The following is a 19112-nucleotide window of genomic DNA, read 5'->3' as shown; positions in this document are numbered from 1 at the left end:
TCGGATTCTTCGTCTTGTATCACTTAAATAAAAAAAACACACAGCTGTTGAGTACGTGCGCTGCTGACGTCAGACAAGATATATCAAATAAATGTAATATAATCAACAATTTTAACGAACCATCCGTGTCACTCCAAATCATTAAATCCATCGGAATCTTCATCCCTGTGTCACTTAAAAAAAAAAAAAAAAAAACAGCTGTTCACACTGGAACTATGTAAGTCGCTGACGTAAGCCTCGTCGTCAGTTGCGGTTCCAATTATTCCACAGATCTATGTATATAACTATATTATAGCGTTACCAAAGTAAGACGTGGGTTTGGTAACCGACTCTTTATTTCACAAAACAAAAGCTCAACATGTGAGCCAACACAGTGCTATAAGCAAGCGCACTGGATCGTTCTTCCCGTCCCCCCCCCCCCCCCCCCCCCCCCCCGCTGCCTTCACGGCCTTGCTAGACAATAGGAAACTACTAAAGTCTAACAACATAGATGTTGCTACTCTAAATAAACCACATATTAAATAACAAAAATAAATAACAAGTTACATCTGTGTCACTCCAAATCATAAAATCTCCTGACTCCGGAAGTCAGTGAATGGAACTCATTGTCAGTTAGGCTCCAATTATTCCACAGCCATAGTGCGCCCTCATGCGGTTTAAAGTGAAAATAACGTGAAGTGATCAACTATACTAGTAAGTCAGTAATGTGATAATGAGCAAGTAAAAATGTGTGAATTATTACACATATAAGTCGCTCCTGAGTATAAGTCGCCCTCCCACCCAAACTATGAAAAAAAACCGTGACATATTCCGGAAAATACGGTTCTTTTTTTGTCCTCCTGTACTTTCTACATTGTTTTACTGCACAGGTGTCAAACTCAGATTGTCACGGATGGAATGGAGCAGGGCGACCAAATGCAGCTTGGACCAGGGTTTATTGGAGAACTCAAAGACAGACTATGGAGGATATGCACGTGACGTCACAGACCGGCCGACGGTTTGTTTGGGTGGCAAAAAGCGGCGGACGCTAATAGGGCCAAGGCTGGTACTGGAGCACTTTTTAGCATTTTATCGGTTGCAGATCGTGGCAGAGTTGTTACGGAGGCAACTTAAACCATGGTGAAGAGTTGTTGTTCCATAGGGTGTGCCTATCGCTCCCAAAAAAGTGATACCAAGAAGTTATATCGGTTCCCTGCGGACCAGACTGGAAAGGATAGCTGGGTGGTGGCGCTTCGTAGGGCGGAACATGGCCGCAACAGCTCCAAGCTTTGGAAGCCAACTATTTATTCTTACATCTGCTCAGATCACTTTTTGGGAAGTATGTAATTTTGTTTTATTGACGTCAACATTCATCTGTGAGGTATACTGGATGTAGTGCTATAAGGTACACATCCACCATCAGAGGACGCGAGCATGAGTGCCTCTCATAACATTTGAAATGTACTCTTTTTATTTATTTTAATGTATGTGATGTTTGTTTTTTACCCTGTGGGCCAAGAGCCTGTAATAAAGTTTGATATTATTGCTCGGATATTGGCTTTTTCTTGCTACTACTCGGCCATGATCTAAGGAATGCATAATTACACAGCTTCATTACAGTATGTTTGTCCTATTGCTAGTTTCTAACAAGTAGAAGATCAGGAAGGCACCGGGCCCAGACGGCGTGTCACCTTCCTGCTTGAAAGTCTGCGCTGAGCAGCTGGCGCCCACCTTTGCACGGATCTTCAACCGTTCCCTGGAGCTGTGTGAGGTGCCCTCGTGCTTCAAGAGCTCCACCATCGTTCCAGTGGCCAAGAAGCCCGCCATCACAGGTCTGAATGACTATAGACCTGTTGCACTGACATCTGTGGTCATGAAATCTTTCGAGAGGTTAGTACTGAACCACCTGAAGGATGTCACGGGACCCCTGCTGGACCCCCTCCAGTTTGCCTACCGGGCAAACAGGTCGGTGGATGATGCGGTCAACATGGGACTGCACTACATCCTGCAACACCTGGACACCCCAGGAAAGTACGCCAGGATCCTGTTTGTGGACTTCAGCTCAGCGTTCAACACCATCGCTCCTGACATCCTCCAACAGAAGCTCATCCAGCTCGCGGTGCCTGCCTCCAGCTGTCAGTGGATCACCAGCTTCCTGACCAACAGGAGACAGCGTGTGAGGCTGGGGAGCATCACATCTGACACCCTGACCACCAACACTGGAGCCCCTCAAGGATGCGTCCTCTCCCCACTGCTCTTCTCCCTCTACACCAACGATTTCTCCGCAAGTGACTCTTCCGTGAAGCTCCTGAAGTATGCAGACGACACCACTCTCATCGGACTGATCCAGAACGGTGATGAGACTGCGTACAGACAGGAGGTGGAGCGGCTGGTCCACTGGTGCAGCCAAAACCACCTGGACCTGAACCCGCTCAAGACCGTGGAGATGACAGTGGACTTCAGGCGAGGCCCTTCACCACTTTCACCCCTCACTATCCGCAGTAATACTATTCTCTCATCAGACACCTTCAAGTTCCTGGGAACCACAATCTCTCGGGACCTGAAATAGACCAGCCACATAGACTCTGTCCGGAAGAAGGCCCAGCAGAGACTGTACTTCCTGAGACAGCTCAAGAAGTTCAACCTGCCGCGGGAGCTGCTGAAGACCTTCTACACTGCCATCATCCAGTCTGTCCTCTGCACCTCCATCACTGTCTGGTTTGGATCGGCCTCCAAACAAGACAAGCACAGACTGCAACGGACAATAAGGACTGCAGAAAAGATAATTGGAATCAACCTCCCATCTATTCAAGACTTGTACCTGTCCAGGACCAGGAAACGTGCAAGTAACATCTCAACAGACCCTTCGCACCCAGGTTGCAGCCTGTTTGAACTACTCCCCTCCGGACGCCGTTATAGAGCTCTGTACACTAAAACCAGCAGACACAGAGACAGCTTCTTCCCCCAGGCTGTCGCTCTGATGAACTCACACCACTCTTAGAGTCTCAGAGTCATTACTGTGCAATAACATCCCGCTTTCCACACCTTTTTTGTCTACACTGTTTGTACTATGTGTCCTCTCTGCATCCATTGCAGCCTGGTCATCCTAGAAGAGGGACCCTCCCATCTGTGGTCTCTTCTCAAGGTTTCTCATTTCCCCTAGCTGGAGTTTTGAGTTTTTCCTTGCCCTCTTGGGAGTTTAAGATCAGTTTAAGATCAGGGGGTGTTTGAGAATATCTTTCGTTCTTCACATGTCCTGAGTGTTGTTGTTAGTCACCTAAATGTTGAACAGAAGCTGTGATTTACCGAAGTCAAATTCCTTGTTTGGCACGCTCAAACATGGCGAATAAAAAACTCTTGAATCTTGAATCTTGAAGTAGATTGTTCACATATCTACAATTATAATATATTATTATCATATTATGTGCTGCCATGGCTGGCATATTCTCCGTTTCGCTCCACTGGCTGTGACTCAACGGAATGGACATAACCAGCAGTCAGGTAGCAATATCGTTGCAAATTCTTGTAGGCTCTGAGGTCTTCCTTGGTATATGGACTTGAACAATCTATCAAATAGGTGTATATGTCTGACTATGTTACTGGCGGAAAAGTCGCCTTATCAGAGGACCGAACGCTTGCTGTCCCAGCTCCTGCTACGCTTGAGCTAGTGGCGTTCTTACTTGGTTTCCACAGCGGATCAACACGAATGTTATATTTTTTCAACTTTTCAATGTATCTCTTGTGGCTTTCTTGGTCCAACTGGACGAAATAATCACTCACGACACCCACCCAGGCCCCCATCCTCATGAGTCTAGTGGCAGCGAACGAGGCTTTTTGCCACCCAAACAATAATGGCTGCCCCGATCTGGGACGTCAGTGCATAACCTCCATAAGAAGCTCTACTACGGACAAGACTAACTGAACAAAAAGACAAGATAAAAACAGGAACAACGACGACAGACGAGACGAGACGTGAAGACATTAATGATCCGAGAACGGAGTGAGGGACAGACAGGACTTAAATACACAAGGCGAAACACGAAGCGAGTGACTGTGGTTACAGTGATTGAGGTAACACAGGAGGGGAGGGGCAACGCGAACAGAAACCATGGTAACAAAGACACAATACAGCGCCGAAGATGAGTCGTGACAGCACCCCCCCCCCCCCACAAGGGACGGCTCCCGACGTCCAAAAAACCCAAAACCCCCATGTGGCGAGCGGGGGCCCGGGGGGGAAGCGCACCAGTTCAAATGACCTCACTGGCCATGGCAAAGTCCTAACCGCGCTCGGCGGCAACTCTGGAACATAACCGCAATAGGCGGTAACTCTGGGGACATGAACAGCAATCGGCGGCAACTCTGGGGACAAGAACTGCAATCGGCGGCAACTCTCGGGACATGAACAGCAATCAGCGGCAACTCTGGGGACATGAACCGCAATTGGCGGCAACTCTGGGGACATCAATCGCAATCGGCGGCAACTCTGGGGACATGAACCGCAATCGGCGGCAACTCTGGTGACATGAACCACAATCGGCGGCAACTCTGGGGACATGAACCGCAATCGGCGTCAACTCTAGGCATATGAACCGCAATCGGCGGCAACTCTGGGGACATGAACCGTAATCGGCGGCAACTCTAGGGACATGAACCACAATCGGCGGCAATTCTGGGGACATGAACCGCAATCGGCGGCAACTCTGGGGACATGAACCGCAATCGGCGGCAACTCTGGGGACATGAACCGCAATCAGCGGTGTGAAGGCCATCGCCTTGTTTGTTCCGATACATTTCGGAACAAACAACGTTCCTATATCAAGCAGAGGTATGATCATGACGATACATTTCGGAACAAACAACGTTCTTATATCAAGCAGAGATATGGTCATGACGATACATTTCGGAAGAAACAACGTTCCTATATCAAGCAGAGATATGGTGATGACGATACATTTCGGAACAAACAACGTTCCTATATCAAGCAGAGATATAGTCATGACGATACATTTCGGAACAAACAACGTTCCTACATCAAGCAAAGATATGGTCATGACGATGAATTTAGGCGTAAACAACGATCTTATATCAAAGAACGTTACGCACTTGATCCTGTATTCAGATCCAAGCAGAAAGAAAACACGAGTTTGGTCTGGAAAGCCAAACATGATTCATCAATGAAGGCAAATGCAAATCGCACTGCAATGAAACTGCTACAAAAATACAGAGTCATCAACAGATTATGTAAAGAGAGAAACGACTGCGCAATCATGAAAGCTGTTGCGCTCTTCCAAGTTCAGGTAAAAAATGGACCGACTTTTGTTTGCACAGTTTGCCACAGAGCATTATTTCCCAATCAAGTACGCCAGCTGATCCAATATAAGAAAAACAAGGACGTTGTTGCAAGTTGCCTTACACGAAGGTTTGTTCATGTTTGTGATCGTGAATGTAACACATGCTGCAAAGTACCGGATGAGAGAAAAATGGAGTGGATATGTCACACCTGCCATGCACATCTCAAAGATGGTAAAATGCCAGCACTTGCTGTAAGTAACAATCTCCAACTTGCAGACATTCCCACTGAACTGTGTGATCTGAATATTCTGGAAAGACATCTTGTTTCAAAATGCATTTCATTTGCCAAAATTGTCCCTCTGCCAAAGGGTCAACAACGAGCCATTCGTGGGAATGTTGTGTGTGTACCATCTGAAGTGGAAGAAACGGTCAATGTCTTGCCCAGACTAAGAAGTAGGTCTCAGGTGTTGCGAGTGAAACTGAAGAGACGACTCTGTTACAAAGGGCATCAGATATTTCAAACTGTCACGTGGTCCAAGCTAATGAGTGCCCTGATAAAACTGAAACAAATTCATCCGCAGTACAGAAACATAACCATTCGCGACGATGCTGACCTTTGTGACCCGACGCTCGCTGACAGAACCGCAATCGACGGCAACTCTGGGGACATGAACCGCAAACGGCGGCAACTCGGGGACAGAACCGCAAACGGCGGCAACTCGGGGACAGAACCGCAAATGGCGGCAACTCGGGGACAGAATCACAAACGGCGGCATGATGGTCTCGGATGAGAGAGTGAGGCTGACGTTCTGCGCAACTCTCTCTTAATTTAATCTAGTGCTTCTTATTTTCTGATACGCTCCCCCCCAGGAAGATGTAAATATTTCGCGCCCCCCCCCCCCAACTCTCCGCCGCCACTGTAAATAGTATCGTTTTTCTATAAAATTATTATAGGTACACCTCTGCATAACCTTGTATCCTTGTTAACATTAAAGAAAAGAAAAAAGAAAGTAATATAGATCAACTTACAATAAAGAATAACTATTATATTATATTATATTATATTATATTATATTATATTATATTATATTATATTATATATTTTTTGTTTGTAACAGAGAAGAAGTGCATCAATTTGTCTGAAACTTTTTTTTTTTAAATCACACCTTTATTTAAACTGCAAACACTGGATCAAGGTACATTCTTTGACCATTTGATATTGAAAAATATAATTAAATGAAATCAATAAGTAATAATAAATCAAATTCATCAGCAACATTAACTCAGGAGCACAATATGACAAACAATTTGACCAACAAAACAAAAATTAAAAACAATTTGTGCTGATTTTTTGTTTTCACTGAGCAATTTGGTATGCCACTTTATATAATGCTAAAAGTGCTCGCTGGTTTACTGAAATAGCACTCACAAAGCGGGACGATTGTTGGCAATATTTAGCACGTTTTCGCAGAAAGAAACTCAAGCGGCTTATCAGCGTGATGGGGTGTAATGTCTTTAAGTGCTGCCTTAATTTATCTGGCTTCATGCTGTCCGCTGCCAACATTTTTAGACACAGTAAACATACCGGTCTTTCCTCGTCTCCCACCGTAGTAACAGTGAAGCCAAGCGCTACATACGCTTCGTCATATTTCCTCGTCTTGGCTTTCGGGTAACTTACGTTTGTCTCATTATCTGCGTCCCTCTCCGCCTTTCTTTTCATCCCTGTCAAATATTTTTTCATTGTGTTGCTGAAGAGTTTGTTCGTTGAACTTTTACATCTCCTGCTCTGTGCTGTGTGCTCTTGTTTGATGCAAAAATACCGTAACACCCTGCGCGCCCCACTATTTGAGAAGGACTGCTTTAATCAAAGTCTAGCGCAAATCATAACCATCCCAAACCATCCTGTGCAACCTTCACAAGTCCTGTGGCAATGGGTGTGTGGCGAATCAGCGGGTGCGGATACACTGGGAGCGGACAGTCACAGACCTACACACAGGCGGCTCAGGACATGTGGTCGCTCTCTCCTGGAGCAAAGCAGCAGTGGAGTTCGGCAGCCCCTTGCGTGTTTGAGCATCCCTTTTATAGGATTCACTCTTGGGGCTAGAAAAGGTGCCTTAAACCCAGATGATGTCAACGGCAAGTCCTACAAAGAACTGGATGCCCTCATTGCAGCAGTCCCACAATCAGAGAAGCTATTGATTCTCGGGGACTTCAACGTCAGAGTGGGGACAGACCATCAGAGCTGGGAAGGAATCTTTGGGAAGCATGGCATCGGCAAATGCACCAGCAATGGTTTATGCCCAGCATCTTCACCCTCTTACAGACAACACAGGTCAGATGGGCTGGACATGTCGTGAGGATGCCTGACTGCTGAAACAGCTGTTATACGGCGAGTTGTGCCAGGGCAAACGGACAGTGGGAGGACAGAAGAAACGCTCTAAAGACAGCCTGAAAGCTTACCTCAGAGACCTCAGCATCAACACCAATAGCTGGGAGATGCATGCTTTGGACCGCCCAAGCTGGCAATGCAGGCTCACGACTGGAGCTCGTGCAGCCGAAACTCGAAAGAGAAAATGTGCTGAACGCAAGGCCCAAACTGCCACCATTACAATGACTACACCCGCCCACATGTATAATGTACAAATAATGTATTTACTGATTCCAGTTAATTCTCTGGTGATCCAAACTACTATTAAAAGAAAAAGAATGAAAAACTACCACTTTTGCCAACTCAATGTTTGTAAAATTCTACTTTCTTGTACAGTGGAGGGAAAGAGGGAATGTATTGTAGTTAGCATGTTGGCATGACTCTTGACAACATTTTCGGTTTCTAACTCTGAACATTTGAATAATTCATTGCCCATCCCTGACTTACTCCATGGGATGTCTGACTGCACCAGACTTTGGACAGCGGTTCGCTCTAAGGGTTTTTGCAATATTTTCCAAAAACAAAGCATATCAGTTTGAACGTTAAATATTTTGTCTTGGTAGTGAATTAAATTGAACATGGGTTGGATATGATTTGCAAATTATTAGATTCTGTTTTTAATTATATATTAAAAATTCTTCCAACTTCACCTGAATTGGCGTTTATAGGTACAGGTCATATGAACTGGGCAACTTTGAGGATTGTGAGGGCCTCAAATATTTTATTCTGTCCTTTCGAGAGAAGTAGATCATACAGTGTAAGTGCGACTTACTAGCAAATATCCTCTGAACTGGTTGTAGATAATGGCTGTCAGTAAATTCATCAAGCAATATGTTCCTGGAAGGAAACAGATAATTAGACATTACATGATGATACACAAATTTTGTTTCAAGAAACAGGTAAACATTGAACTAAAAGAGACAACGACAATACATCTTACCAATAACACTGAAGGAGACAAAGAAAATGGCATATCCTCTGTTTAGGGAGTAGGCAGGAATCATCACTGCACAAAATCAGAATATTTGTAATTAATAAAAAATAAATGGCAATTAACTAACTAAAAACAGTAATGCGTGAAGAGGACAGTGCTGACTGAAATACCATCTGGGTTGTTTGCTGTAGTGAGCAGCACTAGCAGGGAAGTAAGTGAAGTAGAAAGGTTTCGAAAATACAGTTTCCACTCTTCATTCTTAAGTGGATCCTGAACCAAAGAGGGAGAGCGTTAATAACAAAATGAGGCATTTATTGTGTATCATGAGCATATGTGAAAGGTGTTCCATGAAGGGAAAAAGCTCAAAAAGCTGACAGAGCTCTACATTGCCCAAAGAACCCCGCCCCCCAGCCACCCACCCAACCCTGAAACTCATTACCCATTTAGAGGTCAGACTAAGAAATTCTCATTGATTTTTTTTCTCTTGATTTCCTGGTTATTAGGAATATAAATAAGAAAAAAAATACATGACAATTATGCGTTTTGGGTGCAAAATATGCCGTGTCCATGTGAGACGCAAGGTTTGTTCTCTGCTTACTAACCCAACTCAATAAACAACATTTTGATTAGTATTCTGTAAAAATATGCCCAACACCACAAAGACAGACAGCAAAGGCTTAGTAAAGGCACGGTAGCGGTGGCTAAAGGCATGGAGGGTAAACTAAGGAATTATTCACAAGACTGGAATCTTTAATTGAAGCTGTGAGCGCACAACTGCTGCAGCTGGAAAAGAGGGTTGTATCAGGTTCCTGAAGTAAGCAAGAGATGCCTTTGCTAAAAAGCTACTACCAAAGGTGGTAACTGAATTCCGGCTAACAGAACCTGACGTTGGGATTTGTTGGGCACACAGAGAGTTAATGCCTAAATCAAATGAAAATGACCCTCCTCACCCCATCGTGATTAGTTTTGCGGACTACACAGTGAAGGAACAGATAGACAAGAGGCAGATCTACTTTGATGACGACTACTCCCTGGAGCTAAAAAGGAAGCACGCCCAGGTTGTGTAAACATAGAGCAGAATTCATTGCGTGACGTAACCATGTCAGTCAGTGTTTTTGAATAAACGGTCCCAAAAGAAATAGGAAATCAAGAATGTATAGGTAACACACTTTAAAATTATGGTCAACAGTGCAACAAATAATTAAAGGGACTGTGGCCTTTTTGAAGGCTGTACAGATTGCTGGGAACCTGAACTTCCCTCCCTCAGTGACAAATATCACCTTTGCAAATTTGAGTTAGTGACCAGTTGTGTTGTAACAATTCCATTCTCCTATCCCCAACATAATTTTTCTTTCGCCTGTGCCGCCAACTAGTACTACATTGTAATAGACGAAATTGGTCGGAGTGAGCGTGCCTTAGACGTGAAATTGTGTGATAACACGACATGGAACTCTATACTGCTAAACCATTGATCCATCTGAGCCCAGTTCTTCAAAATCCGGTTATTTTTTAAAAACTAGTTAAGAGGCTTTAAATTACCGTTAATTTTAATGGTCTTTGTACTCATCTGGTTGCCGCCGCGCACGCTGGACACCATCTGAACCAAATATGTTTATCTTGGTCTCATTAGACCACAGGACATGGTTTCAGTAACCCATATCCTTAGTCTGCTTGTCTTCAGGATATGGATATGGGTTACTGGAACCGTCATGGTCGATTTATAATATAGATTATTTTTCAGCCATATGACCCAGTCCTAATAAGCACATTATTTTTTTAAATACATGTATTTAATCTTTATATTGGCCAGTTTATTTTATTGTGTACCTTGATTGATAAGTTATTGAAATATAAGCCTGCCTCAATGTGGAGATAGGATTCAGATGCTGTTCAGTGGAGATAGGATTCAGCTGCTGTTCAGTGGAGGTGCAGGTCCGTAGGCCACACCAACTTAAAAAAATAAAAAATAAAATTCCTAAACTATATGCCTTAACACTTTTGACAGAAAGCTGAAACATAGCAGTTTTTCAAAATAACAAATAAATAATCACTTAATTGGTTTTGTCGTGTTTTATAAGTAAACTATAAAAGATACTAGTCCTTCCTTCCTTTCATTATTTTTTCACTATACGCCTCTCAGAGGAAAAAGTTTGGACATCCTTGCAATACAGCACTTAACTTTTGTCTTGTATTCAGTTTTTGATCTGAAACCCCAATCAGTGCAGGGGAGAGTGGCCTGATGACCGGTTGTGCTGACTGGTTTGCTGAAGACATAGTGTGTTCAGGACGAGGTCTTTGCCCCTCGCAATAGCTCGGTTTATGGTAGAAGTGAGGAAGACATCTTTATTCTGACTCCAATAACTGTGTCAAGACCCACGTCTTCAAAGCAACAAAGACAACATGATGCAGGAAAAGACAAATATATTACCCCACCCATAACTGCTGGGTGAGAGACCTTGTACTGAAGTCCGCCACACAGACCCCCCCCCCCCCAACCTAACACCCAGAAGGAAACTTAAAACACATGAAAAAAATATCCACAGGGTCCGTGAGACGGTGCAGAGGTGCAGATTCAGTTCAGTAGGCGAGACGTAGACAACGATGCGCCCCGATAGATTACGTGTGCGCAGCGTCCTATGCACCCTGTTGGGGTAGATGAAGATAGTGTGCGTCTGCACCACGGGGCAGGTACGGCCGAGTTCGGCTATATCAGGGGTCCGATGAGGACGAGGGGGCGGATCTCTCATATGATTGGCTGCTGCAAGGAAAAAGGAGCAAATCTCTCACTGAAGGCACAGCCATGAGGAAGAGGGCATGGCACACCGGCAGATGTTGGCCACCTGTGTTCAACACAGGTAGAAGAACTGGCCCGAAATCCCGATGAGAAACTGCAGATGTCGGCCAGGTAGATACTTGCGTCCAACACAGGTAGTAGAGATGGCCAGATTGCCCGGTGAGGCGCGGGAGGTTGGATCTGGATGGCTTACCAGGGAGGCTGAGGAGTGCGACTCCTCTGGAGTTGGAACACACAATCTCGTCCCCCTTCTTGAAAGGGGGACTACCACCCCAGTCTGCCAATCCAGAGGCAATGTCCTCAATGTCCACGCGATGTATGGCGTGTCCGCCAGGACAGCCCAACATGCAGAGCCGTTAATAATTCTGGACGGATCTCATCCACCCCCTTGCCACCTCAGAGACCCCAGGCTCTGCTTCCATAATAGAAGACATGTCCGTGGAATTGAGGAGGTCTTCGAAGTATTCACCCTACTGATTCACAATGTCTGAGTTCAGCAGCACCCCACAGTGTTAACAGTGCACTGCTTCCCCCTCCTGGATGGTGGACCAGAATTTCCTCGAAGCCGCCCAGAAATAATTTTCTGTGGCCTCGCAAAATTCCTCCCAGGCCCAGGTTTTTGCCTCAGCAACCGCCTAAGCCGCATTTCACTTGGCCATCGCGTCCCTGTCGGTCCCACAGGTTCCAGAGGCCGAATAGGCCCAATAGGACTCCTTCAGCTTCCCACCAGTGTCCACCAGCGGGTTCGGGGGTTGCTGCCACAACAGGCACTGACCACCTTATGGCCACAGCTCCAATTGGCCACCTCAACAATGGAGGCACGGAACATGGTCTACTCAGACTCAATGTCTCCCGTCTTGACCGGGATGTGGGCAAAGCTCTGCCGGTAGTGGGAGTTGAAACTCTTTCTGACAGGGGATTCTGCCAGATGTTCACAGCAAACCCTCACAATACGTTTGGGTCTGTCAGATCGGACCAGCATCTTCCCCACCATTGGAGCCAAACCATCACCAGGTAGTGATCAATTGACAGCTCCGCCCCTCTCTTCACCCAAGTGTCCAAAACAAGCGGCTGCAAATCCGATAACACGGCTACAAAGTTGATCATCGAACTGCAGCCTAGGGTGTCCTGGACACATGGACACCCCTATGTTCGAATGTTGTGTTCATTATGGACAACAATGTTGAGCACAGAAGTCCAATAATAGAACCCCACTTGGGTTCTGAATTGGGAGGGCGTTCCTCCCAATCACGCCCTTCCAGGGCTCACTGTCATTGCCCATGTGAGCATTGAAGTCACCCAGCATAACGATGGAGTCCCAAACAAGGAGCGCTCTTCAGCACTTCTTTTAAGGTCTCCAGAAAGGATGTGTACTCTGAACTGCTGTTTGGTGCATTGACATAAGCAATAGTCAGGACCCGTCCCCCTACCTGGAGGCGGAAGGAGGCTACCATCTCGTTCACCGAGGTGAACCCCAATGTACAGGCGTCTAGCCAGTGGGCAATAACTGTGCCCACACCTGCTTAGCGCTTCTCACCATGGGCAGCTCCAGAGTGGAAAAGAGTCCAACCCCTCTCAAGAGGACCGGTACCAGAACCCAAGCTGTGTGTGAAGGCAAGTCCAATTATGTCTCGTCAGAACTTTGCTGTCTGACACACCAGGTCAGGCTCCTTTGCTGCCAGACGGGTGACATTCCACGTCACTAAAGCCAGCTTCTATAGCTGGGGATCGGACTGGCAATTGGCCGTCACCCAGCTCACTCGGCACCCGACCGTTTTGGCCCCTCTCACAGGTGGTGAGCCCATAGGAAGATAAATAAATATAGAACACAATATTCTTTGAGTCTCGAAAAATCCGTCAAATGCTCTAAAATGACTTGCAACTCAGGAGTCGTCTTCTGAAAATGGATAGCATTGAATTACTTAGTTACACGATAACGCACCTCAACTTTAAGTCTAGTTAGAGTGGTGCTCACTCTAACTTATTTGCAAGAACCACACGGGAGACAGTAGGCCTCCCGCAAGAGCATATTTATTGAGCGAAGCAGGGTGGGGGTGAGAGTGGACAGGTTTGGTGAACCCCCGGTCTCTGGTCAAATCAGAGCAGGGGGTGTTTTATGATGTTGGGGGAAACAGAACAACTTTGATTGCTTCCTCTGCAGCTGGTAAATCAAGCAGAGGATGCAACCACTTTATTTTACTGTGTTGTGAGAGCAGGACAAGTTTGGTTAATCATTATAGTCTACATTCCAACATAATCATACGATCAAAATAATCTATCAACCCTAACAGTCGCTGATAGTTAGGGGTACACTTGCTTGACTTGTGCGTGAGCAGCGTAGAATCGATTCCTGCTCAGTGGCGGTGTGCATGTGGGTGAAACTGGTTGTTCGTTTTTAAATGTGCCCTGCGACTAGCTGGTGACCAGTTCAGGGTGTAATCTGCTTTTGACTCGATGTCAGCTGGGATAGTCGTGAATGAATAAAACGAATAATGAATATAATGAATAAAAACTATGTAAATGGTTCAGCAGAATTTGAAAGAAGTTTTAGTTTGTAGGCTCTTTCCTGCAGCGAGTCATTTCCTTGAATGGACTTTCACACTACTTTATCACATATTGTTTCGTATTACATTATGTAATTAACATTGCCTATTTAGCATCCACTGCAACCTGGTCGCACTGAAAAGGGCATCCTCCTATCTGTGGTCCCTTCTAATTTCTTCAGCCAGCCGGAATGATCAAACATGTCAGACACTCCGAGACAATGGCTCCGGTGCCATTGGCAATCAACAAATGTCCCCGCACACAAGGCGTGTGTGGCGACGAGGATTGGTGATAGGAAACGCCATTGGTGACTAACGTCTCGTGAGCCAGGCGTAAAGAAAAAAGTGCAGGATTCCAACATTTCTATGGTGCTATGTCAAAACATTATGTGAAACAACTCCATGGGACAGAAAAGGTTGGGGATCGTCACATAAGACAAGGGAGTGGTGTGATGAGTTTAGTGGAATATACTTACAATAACTCACCTCAGTTTTAGGAAACAACAACATGCCAATCATAGTAAACAGACAGAGATGAAGTGCCAACAGCAAAATGACACTGCAGAAAAAGGAAACTTGTTATAGTCACTAAAAAACCTAAAGGTAAAGTAGGGTTCAAAACTTTCTTGAAATTATATTCTATGTGCTCCCATCTGTCTAAAACAGCATTCTGATCAATATTGCATTTTTAGAATATGAATTTAGGGGACACTAAGTGGGCTGAACATTGGCATGATTGGTCTACATGTAAAAAGTATGTCAGCACTTAAATTTACGCCACTAATAGAATCTGTAGGGATTTGGGGGAATGAGATTTATGACAAACTGATCCACCCACTTTTGGAGCATGTTCCCTGTTTTTTTTTTTTTTTTTTAATTCCATCTTAGCCTGTCAACGTTATTAATGTGTATTGTTCCCTGGCTTGGTTTGTCACATTTGTCACACAGTGTCTGAAATGATGCTTCATTGTATGTACGTACCTACATTCATACATACATACATACAATCATATATATATATATATATATATATATATATACACACATACACGCATATATATATATATATATATATATATATATATATATATATATATATATATATATGGGAAATAAGTATTTGACCCCTTGCTGATTTTGCAGGTTTGCCCACTTGCAAAGAATGCAACGATCTATAATTTTAATCATATGTACATTCTAACAGTAAAAGACGGAATCCCAAAGAAAATTCCAGAAAATCACATCATATGAATTTATAAAAATTGATAACCGTCTGATGAGGAAAAACAAGTATTTGAACCCCTGGACAAACAGCATGTTAATATTTTGTAGAAAAGCCATTATTGGCCAGCACGTCAAGTCAAGTCAAGTCAAGTTTATTTGTATAGCCCTAAATCACAAACAGTCTCAAAGGGCTTCACATAGCCAAAATTGACAATTATTCTCAAAGCATCCCCTGATCATAAGCTCCCAAAAGGGCAAGGAAAAACTCAAAAAACCCCTGCCAGGGGAAAATGAGAAACCTTGAGAAGGGACCACAGATGGAAGGATCCCCCTTTCAGGATCACCAGGTTGTAATGGATGCAGAGAGTGCACAAGTAATACATAATATGAAAATCAATGAAAAAAAAAAGGATGTCGGAGGTGCCCTCGATTGTCCTGGCAGTGTCCTCAAGGGGGCCGAGCCGCAGCTCCCCCATCCCGAACTGGTCCCCGAGAATCCAGCCAGCCGCTATCAGCTTTTGAGCCACCTAACCCCCTCCCCAGCCGGGGAGGAGGTGGGCAGAGAGAACAGAACAAACTCCGGCCAAATCGGCCATCACAAGTTAGTTAAAGGCCATCTCATAGTAATGTGTCTTTAAACGTGTCTTAAATGTTTCTACTGAGGTAGTAGTTCTAATATCCATTGGTAGGGCATTCCAAAGCTCTGGAGCCCGAATAGAGAATGCTCTAGACCCTGCAGACATTTTCTTGGCCCTCGGTATAACTAAAAGACTAGCGTTTTGCGAACGAAGGTTACGAGACGGAACATAAGGAACGACTAGGTCGACGAGATATGAAGGCGCTAAGCCATGCAGTGATTTATAGGTTAGTAGAAGAACCTTGAAGTCACATCTTAAATGGACCGGGAGCCAATGTAATTTGGCTAATATTGGGGTAATGTGATAAAATTTTCTTGACCGTGAGAGCAGCCTCGCAGCGGCATTTTGCACTAACTGTAGACTTTTGATACTGGATTTAGGAAGACCAGAGAATAATACATTACAGTAGTCCAGGCGCGACGTGACGAACGCATGTATAATAGTTTCCGCATCCCCGGTCGAGAGGATAGGACGAATCTTAGCAATATTACGAAGGTGAAAAAACGCAATCCTGGTTATATTCTTAATGTGTTTTTGAAAGGAGAGCGTTTGGTCAAATATTACCCCGAGATTAGTTACCGTATCACTCTGAGTGATAGTATGGTTATCTATAGTTATAGTGGTTTCCTTAAATAAATGTTGATAACGAGTAGGACCAATTATCAACATCTCAGTTTTATCCGGGTTAAGACGAAGGAAGTTGAGAGACATCCATTGCTTAATCTCCGCAAGGCACGCCTCGAGATTACAGCAGTCCTGTGGATCTGTCATCGATAACGGCATATATAATTGGGTGTCATCCGCGTAGCATTGAAAACTAATATTATATTTACGTATTATGACCCCAACCGGAATCATATAAATATTAAATAAAATCGGTCCGAGTACCGATCCCTGTGGGACACCACACGTAACATTATAAAGCTCAGAGGACGTATTACCATGGACCACTCGGTGCGTCCTGCCTGATAGATAGGAATTGAACCAGCTTAGTGCTGAACCTGAGATACCAACACAACTTTTAAGACGCCCTAATAAAATATCGAAGTCTACAGTGTCAAAGGCAGCACTAAGATCAAGTAGTAACAATACAGACGACGTATTTGAATCCATAGCTATGAGGAGATCATTGGTCACTTTAGCAAGTGCTGTCTCTGTAGAATGATTAGCTCTAAAACCAGACTGAAAAGAGCCATATCGATTATTAGCGACCATGTAATCAATAAGCTGCTGTGCTACTACTTTTTCGAGAAGTTTTGCTATGAATGGGAGGTTTGAAACTGGCCTATAATTACTGAGACAGTCCGGGTCAAGATTTGCTCGCTTAAGTAGTGGTTTAATAATAGCGGTTTTAAAGGCTATTGGCACTATCCCAGAGGAAACAGACAGATTGATTATATTTAAGACGGACGGTCCTAAAATTGGAGGTAATTCTTTAAGTAGTTTGGCTGGAAGCGGGTCGAGTAAACATGTTGTTTGTTTAGCCGTACTAACCAATTTTGTAAGCATTTCAAGGGACACGCTTTTAAAATTTGAGAGGGTTATTGCATGATCCCCAGCGCTAGTAACCGGCGGAGCGATTGGCATGGTATTCTTGATCTCATCCCTAATGGACTCAATCTTTTGAGCAAAAAATTTCATAAACTCGTCAGCTGAGTGGAAGGAGCTATCGGGGGTCGGCTGGCACAGAGTTAGCTTTGCCACTGTATCAAATAAGTATTTAGGATTGTTTTTATTAAGATTAATGACTTGCGAAAAATAACGAGTTTTTGCTAAAATAAGCGCATCTTTATATTTCAGGAGGCTGTCCTTCCATGCCTGATGGAAAACCTCAAGTTTGGTTAAACGCCATCTGCGCTCATGCTTTCTACATAATTGTTTAAACGTACGTGTTTCATCTGTGAACCACGGAGTTGGCCATCTACGGCGAGTTTTCAGACGTAGCGGTGCCACAGAGTCGATGGCTTTTAATAATGTCGCATTGAATTCATTTGTAAGATTATCGAAAGAGCCGCTGTACGCGGGAAACATGGCGGTTGCCGGCGACAGTAACTCAGATAGCGCAGTTGCCGTCATGGAGTTAAAATTACGGCTGCTGTAATTCTGATTGCTCTCTTGTCTTTGACAAGGAACTAAAACTTCAAATTTTATTAAAAAATTATCAGACAGAACAGTAGTGTATGGCAGTACTGTTATATTTGAGGTTGCTAGTCCCCGGGATAATACCAGATCTAAGGTATTTCCATTCTTATGCGTTGCTGCCTGTACAGCTTGCGTAAAACCAAACGTATCGATTAAAGTTTGAAATGCCGAAGTCAGTGGTTCTGACGGTGAATTCATGTGGATGTTGAAATCACCCATGATAACTATATTATCTGCATTTGTCACTAGATCAGCCACAACTTCTGAAAATTCATCCAGGAAGCCAGAGTAATCCCCGGGTGGGCGGTAAATAACAACAAGATGGAATGACGGTAACGCAGTGGATCGCACAATGAGAACTTCAAATGTTTTAAATACGTGAATTGAGCGAGGCCTAAATCTAAGCTCAGAATTTGAGATGAGGGCGACACCCCCACCCTTTTTCCGAGGACGAGCCACATGCGAGCTCACAAAATTTGGAGGCGAGGCCTCGTTAAGTGGCAGCAGTTCATTAGGTTTTAACCAGGTCTCGCAAAGACCAAAAACGTTTAGATTATGTTCCGTGATAAGGTCATTAACGAGAACTGCTTTCGTATGAAGTGATCTGATATTCATAAAACCGAATTTAAGTGTAATTGGTTGATCAGGGTGCGTATCTATCGAAGGATTTTTAAACGGGATGCGAGTAAAATTGTGTTCTCTAGGCCTAATATCACCTCTCAAAAGTTTATTAGGGCGGTGGGATGAAACGACCGTGGGAATTTGATGATGAGTATTTGTTACACATGTAAAGTTATCTAAAACAGGCACCGTTTCATCAGCAAGACCGGTCGGGACGGAGTGATTGGATTTGTCTACTACCCCAGTAGAAAGTGTGTTTATGTGTACTGCAGCACTATTTAAACTGTCGCGCTCTGGTCTACACGAGGAGCTATGTGTATGCTGAAAGTCTAGCCTAGCGCTAGTTAACTTTAACTTAACAGACTCCAAACCCATCCTCACAGGTGGTCTAATCACCTGTGCCCTGGCCTGCTCTAAAGTGACCTGTCATGAGTGTCTCAAACAGTAATCTATATTCCTAGAAAGAGTGAAGGCGCCTTCACGGTTAGGGTGAAGGCCGTCCTTCCTCAGCAGGTCG

The 19112-nt window shown here is 44.3% G+C and overlaps 1 protein-coding gene across 11 annotated transcripts in view; it reads right to left on the bottom strand.

Moving 5' to 3' along the window:
• The window catches only part of tpcn2 (two pore segment channel 2), a 149113-nt gene that overhangs the window by 76551 nt on the left and 53450 nt on the right, over positions 1–19112 (bottom strand). For 10 of the 11 annotated variants that reach the window (XM_049717434.2, XM_049717426.2, XM_049717433.2 and 7 more), the window contains 4 exons: positions 14457–14529; positions 8804–8903; positions 8640–8705; positions 8472–8536 (listed from right to left, as the gene is read on the bottom strand). In XM_049717434.2, the coding sequence (XP_049573391.1) occupies positions 8472–8536; positions 8640–8705; positions 8804–8903; positions 14457–14529 (304 nt within the window). The remainder of the gene's footprint in view (positions 1–8471; positions 8537–8639; positions 8706–8803; positions 8904–14456; positions 14530–19112) is intronic. The other variant, XM_049717431.2, reaches the window with a different exon arrangement.

The sequence above is a fragment of the Syngnathus scovelli genome, chromosome 4, assembly GCF_024217435.2.
Source record: "Syngnathus scovelli strain Florida chromosome 4, RoL_Ssco_1.2, whole genome shotgun sequence".
In the NCBI taxonomy this organism is placed as follows: domain Eukaryota; kingdom Metazoa; phylum Chordata; class Actinopteri; order Syngnathiformes; family Syngnathidae; genus Syngnathus; species Syngnathus scovelli.
This window is presented reverse-complemented; position numbering and strand designations above follow the sequence as displayed.